The 5,959-nt window shown below is 41.9% G+C and overlaps 1 protein-coding gene across 1 annotated transcript; it reads left to right on the top strand.

Moving 5' to 3' along the window:
• Positions 1-221: 221 nt before the first annotated feature.
• LOC125522030 (aspartate aminotransferase, mitochondrial) lies at positions 222-4,417 on the top strand. Its single transcript, XM_048687095.2, has 10 exons — positions 222-561; positions 688-773; positions 1,399-1,605; positions 1,741-1,846; positions 1,994-2,098; positions 2,187-2,359; positions 2,923-3,082; positions 3,215-3,310; positions 3,934-4,028; positions 4,135-4,417. The coding sequence occupies exons 1-10, from the start codon at positions 382-384 to the stop codon at positions 4,205-4,207; spliced, it is 1,281 nt and encodes a 426-aa protein (XP_048543052.2). The 5' UTR covers positions 222-381; the 3' UTR covers positions 4,208-4,417.
• Positions 4,418-5,959: the final 1,542 nt, after the last annotated feature.

Raw genomic sequence — 5,959 nt, 5'->3', positions numbered from 1 at the left:
GGCGGACACGATCCATTGCCACCCCCAAACAGACAATAAAGGAATGAAACGGACATCCTTTTGGTGTTGTGCGTTGGAGTTGCCCTAAGTGTGCCATTGCTGAATTTTGTGTAGACTCGTATTCGCGAGAGTTCCATCCAACGGAACAACCGCCACACTTACAACCATGTTCCACGTGGCACGTGCGGCCGCGCATGATATCATTGAAGTACTGGCACAGCAAACTCCGGAAGAGCACAAGGCCCCAGTACAGAACAACATAGCGGCACGCAACACGCCAGCCGCAGCAAAGCACCGGTGCCGCGCCGCTTCCTCAGGACCCAAGTCACCTGCCATCTCCTCCCCAGCAGCGGCAAACTCGCCACCGCACGCAGCGACGGCATGGCGATGTCTCGCGCCGCGGCAGCGGTCGGGCGGCGCCGGTGCGGGCCGCGCCTGCCCGCGGCGAGGTCCATGGCGTCGTGGTTCGGCCACGTGGAGCCGGCCGCCAAGGACCCCATCCTCGGCGTCACCGAGGCCTTCCTCGCCGACCCCTCGCCGGACAAAGTGAACGTCGGCGTCGTACGTATCTCTCCCTCCCTCCTCTTCACCCGCATGCCCTGCCACAGCGGTGTTTCTCGCGGCGCCGCGATCAAAACGGGCGCCGATCGTAGGGGCTGACGGCTTCTTTCTCCTGTCGCGCCGCAGGGTGCGTACCGGGACGACGACGGGAAGCCCGTGGTGCTCGAGTGCGTGCGCGAGGCGGAGCGGCGCATCGCCGGGAGCACCAACATGTGAGATCTCGCTGTCCGCCCGCCTTTCCTCTGCTCTCTCTTGGCCCTTCCTTTCCATTTAATGCGGTTGTGGGTGCAGTTTTCTTGGTCCCGAGGAGTGAGCAATCAATTGGTGATGATGAATTGACGTGGACGAAAGCTTAGCTTTTTGCATGTTGCCTGCATTGCCCTGCAGTCTTGTGATAGATCATGTGCCAATTCTACTCTCTGAATTTTTCTTCGACGATAAGCATGCGCATTTGCGGATTTCGCTATCAAGAAATTATTGACGGGATCATGGCGCACTTCCAGCCGAGTCTAATACAGCATTTGGAAGTTTCAGTCTAACTTTTGTGCACCTTGAGAGTCAACGGTTTTTTTAGAGGGGTTTCGTGTAAAAAGTGATTTTTTTTTGAGGAATTGTAAAAAGGATTATTAAATCCTGTCTGTGCAGTTAAAAATAGCACGATATCAGGCATGGTGAGCAATCTTCAAATCATTCAAAAAAAGCACGATATTCTAAATTTACAAGAATGCAAAAATAAAAAATAAAAAATGGAGTTCAATACTAATGTAATGCAATTTTAGTACATGAACGATTATCATGAGTTCTCAATTTATTTTCCTGGCGGAATTTGTAAAACAGGGAGTACCTTCCAATGGGAGGAAGCGTGAAGATGATCGAGGAGTCGCTGAAGCTGGCATACGGGGAGGATTCTGAGTTCATCAAGGACAAGAGGATTGCGGCAGTGCAGGCTCTTTCAGGGACTGGTGCATGTCGCCTCTTTGCAGATTTCCAGAAACGCTTCTTGCCGGATTCACAGATCTACATACCTACGCCTACATGGTCAAAGTGAGTTAGGATACATTCTACTTTCACCTTTTCACTAAGTTACCGAAAACAATTTAGAGACCAAATTTCAAATGTTCTTCGAGCATCGTCAGGTTGGCACCCTCTGATAGTAGCTAACTGTATGAACTTGTTCAGCCATCACAACATTTGGAGGGATGCCCAGGTACCACAAAGAACATTTGCCTACTACCACCCGGAATCAAGAGGACTGGACTTTGCAGGCCTAATGGATGATATCAAGGTATATTTCATAGGTGATGAACATTTTTACAAGTGATTGTAGGTTTCTGTGATTTGGCACAGAAAACCTCCCATTTTCTGTGGGGATTTCTGTCTTGTTGACTGCTTATCTGTCACTTATTCAGAGTTGTGTTTCCTACACCTGCAGAACGCTCCAGAGGGTTCCTTCTTTTTGCTTCATGCATGTGCTCACAATCCCACTGGGGTCGATCCTTCTGAGGAACAGTGGAGAGAGATATCTCAACAATTCAAGGTACAGATGACAACAAATTGGAGAATGGTCACTCCTTGTATTATTTTACCAGTGAAATGCAGCTGTACTTTTGTTTGGTATTTTTCAGGTGAAGAACCATTTCCCATTTTTCGACATGGCATACCAAGGATTTGCCAGTGGTGACCCAGAGAGAGATGCCAAGGCAATTCGGATCTTTCTCGAAGATGGACATCAAATTGGATGTGCACAGTCATATGCAAAAAACATGGGACTTTATGGCCAAAGAGCAGGATGCCTTAGGTACTCATTTTTCCTATGTTAATCTATCATCCATGCATCTTCCATATCAATTCTCACTCAAGTAATAAGTATCAATGTCTTTGTACTGCCTACCTTTTCTTATTTCTCCTTCTATTTTCTGGAGCTACTTGTTAGTATTTGTGTTCTATGTCAAGTTGCTTCCCTGTAATTTCTACTGAATTGAGGATGTCAGTATGTTTATTTTGTGAGCACCGTGTACAGCCTGCAAGTGCTTACTTTAAGTAGACTTAAGCATTACATGCTCTTGAAGAGTAAGGTTATCCTTGAAAATCTGCATTTTTTTTCTGTTATTTGTCTAGGCATCCATTTAAGTTATTCTGAACATTTTCTGCTCTACTCAATGAAACCAAAAAAAAAATCAGAGAAACAAAGTTTGTGGACACTAAGACTATAAGCTACAAATCTTTATCTGGTGTCTACTCAATGAAACCAATTTTTTTTTGAGAGAAACAAAGTTTGTGGACACTAAGACTATAAGCTACAAATCTTTATCTGTTGCCTAGGCCGTCGCCTGATCTCCTATATTTTAACATTTTTTGCAGTATTCTCTGCGACGATGAAATACAAGCAGTTGATGTGAAGAGCCAGTTACAACAGATTGCCAGACCTATGTACAGCAACCCACCCCTTCACGGCGCACTAATTGTTTCCACTATCCTTGGTGATCCAGCACTGAAAAGCTTATGGCTGAAAGAGGTCAAGGTAAAACTACAACGTCCTTCTTCCTATGCCTGACTACCATTGAAGTAAACAAAATTCCTGAGTCATTTGATAATCATGAAAACTGATGGGTTTGATTGTGAACATTATTTTAACATTTTTTTATTGTCTCAGGGTATGGCTGATCGCATTATTGGAATGCGAAAAGCACTTAAGGAGAGCCTTGAAAAGTTGGGTTCACCATTATCATGGGAACATATTACTAATCAGGTAATTGTCCATCAAGATCTTTTTTACCATAATTTGGGCTGTGGCAACTCACTGCCCACATGTAACTGGTAGTATACTGTACAACATCTTGGCCAACATAAAAGGGTGTGGCCGCAATTTGGGTGTGCACCAGTGCAAAGCATTTGGGTAGGATCATGCGGGGAGAGTACACTTTTTTTTTTTGCTTTGGTCTCTGTACCTAAACTCTCCCTCAAATTGATCAATGGAATGTGGCAAATCTTTTGCCTCCGTTTCAAAAAATTAAAAATCAGAAGGAAGTTTCTTAGAATGGAATGCTAGTTCTTGGTTCATAAAAGGTAATTAGTTCCCATAAAAACTGGTATCTGGAGGCCCTGTCTTTAGTGGCTCCCCTCAGACGTATAACCTTGGGGAAGGAGGATTTTTTTTTACTGAAATTCGGTTTCTGTTTTATTGTGGGAACATCACTCACTTTGAACCTTCTAAGATGTTTTGATGCTGCATATTTCTTGGGTTCAAACAGCGGTTTTAACAATAATTTTGCTAAATTTTACGTTATGCTTTGTAAGTGGCCTTATTTACTTTCATCCATGAGTTGCTGAGAGTTTTGCGATGCCATTCCATCGGCGGTTGTTTTGCTACAGATTGGCATGTTTTGCTACAGCGGGATGACACCTGAACAAGTTGATCGCTTAACAAATGAATTTCACATATACATGACTCGTAATGGCAGGATAAGGTACTTGTAATTGCTTAACAGAAAGTTTGTTATCCTTATTTCTGAATACATCTCTCTGCATTTCATTGGTTACTTGTGCCTAATTTTATTGGTGTTTCCTCTTCAGCATGGCTGGTGTAACAACAGGAAATGTCGCATATTTGGCTAACGCTATTCATGAGGTCACTAAGCCAAATTAAGACCCCTTCCTCCCTCCTGCCATTTTGAGAAATAAGAGGAGCCTTTCAACTTCAAGTTGCAGTTTGCTTTTAATTTCCTTAAACCTTTTATGTTCCAACAATGTTGTTTTTATCAAACAATGTCCCATATTGTTGTGACCTATGGGTGTGCAAATATTGATTTGTTTCATCGGAGACACAGAAAGGAACACTTTATTAGTAAGAACTAAACTGATCCTGTATTACAGTTGCAGAGGATGCCCTAACACTGAAAATGTCATCGTTTAAGAAAAATTAGGAGGAGCTGAGCTCCTGTGACGCATATGAAGAAATGCAGTTGGCATCTCCAAGTGCACAGTGTTTGTTATAGTATTCGAAATAATTGGAACTATCACATCCACAATCAGAAGATAGGCTGGTGTCCAACATAACACGTCTAACTGTTATTGTCAAAATCATTAATTGAATTTGTGTTAAACTGTCAATGCCACAAAATGAGATACTGCAGGCTAGTGCATAATTATGTAACAAAGATATAGATATACAAACTAAAATAGAAAAAAGCAAATATGATCAAATTTAAAGAGCGCAATATATTGATGATGGGGTTCGTTTTATGGAAGGTTCTCCTCTTTCTTTTCTTGACACTGGTAGGTTCTCCTTTGACATATGAAAATTTGCAGCATCAGAAATGAAGTGACAAAAAACTTATTCTGCTCACTTGTGGCTGCTACATGCTAAGCTACGGGTTATCGGGCTTTTGCCAGATTACTAGCCCAAGGCAACACAGTCAGGCCACTAGCTGCGGTTTGTCCTTTTCTTCTTCTTTTCTTACTTATTCTTCTTTTTTCATTCTCAAAAAAAACTTATTCTTCTTTTCTATTTATCCATTTTTTATTGTATTGTTTGTTAAATATATTTTCTTTTTATTTTGGTGCTTCTTGTTCCTTCTATTTTTCTTTGTCATTATTTGATTTTTGTAATATACCAAAACATTTATGCAAAAAGCCATGAATATTTAATTATCAAACAGATTAATATTTTATTTTTAAACAGATAAAAAATATTTTATTTTCACAGCCAGGAGTATTTTTTTTCAACTATATGGACAATTTTAACGGATAACGATAACAATATGCAATATTATGACAATTTATGATATATATAAAACCGTTTTTCAAGAGTTGCATAAAGTATTTTATACAGGAATAAATCCTTGCGACGTCAGTGTCGCTCCCACTTTTTTTAGGGACTTTATTGCTCATCAAACAACATTACAACTTTTGCTAGAAGATTTACAAGATAATCAGGGGTGCTCCTCCTGCCAAATAATAGTACGAGAGCAACTATAGAAGAGTCTGTCATATTGGTTGCCATATGCACGTACATATGCACGTCCTTGACCTCGACGACCGTGGCGCAATTCGTCTCCTAAAATCTCACCATATTGGCATTGGCTCTATCTGGTGTGCTCCCTCTTCGCTGTGAAATCCACCCGTGCCTGCTCGTAGTGGAGCCATACAATGTGGTTCCTCTCCCACCCCTGCGGACACATATAAAAGCGTTCATAGAAGTAAAGTGTACGTGCATATGTATAAACGTCTACACCTGTCCACCCAAAGCTCATGAGAGTATTAAACATTAGAGAAACTCTAGTCTAATATAGCACATAGTGTAACACCCTAGCCTATGGCAATTATACATTTGTGATGCCTAAGTCGAAGGCATTCTTATCTGGAATAAGGGCATCTTCAATCGTAGACCCTCAAATCG

Source organism: Triticum urartu, chromosome 7A, assembly GCF_056163025.1.
Source record: "Triticum urartu cultivar PI428250 chromosome 7A, HENAU_Tu73, whole genome shotgun sequence".
Classification (NCBI taxonomy): domain Eukaryota; kingdom Viridiplantae; phylum Streptophyta; class Magnoliopsida; order Poales; family Poaceae; genus Triticum; species Triticum urartu.
This window is presented reverse-complemented; position numbering and strand designations above follow the sequence as displayed.

What these genes read in the sequence shown, in the direction of transcription:
- LOC125522030 (XM_048687095.2), top strand. Translation starts at nt 382, where the DNA reads ATGGCGATGTCTCGCGCCGCGGCAGCGGTCGGGCGGCGCCGGTGCGGG. An exon ending in ATCGCCGGGAGCACCAACAT is followed by an intron (nt 774 to 1,398) that starts GTGAGATCTCGC and finishes TTTGTAAAACAG; the next exon opens with GGAGTACCTTCCAATGGGAG. An exon ending in TATGGCTGAAAGAGGTCAAG is followed by an intron (nt 3,083 to 3,214) that starts GTAAAACTACAA and finishes TTATTGTCTCAG; the next exon opens with GGTATGGCTGATCGCATTAT.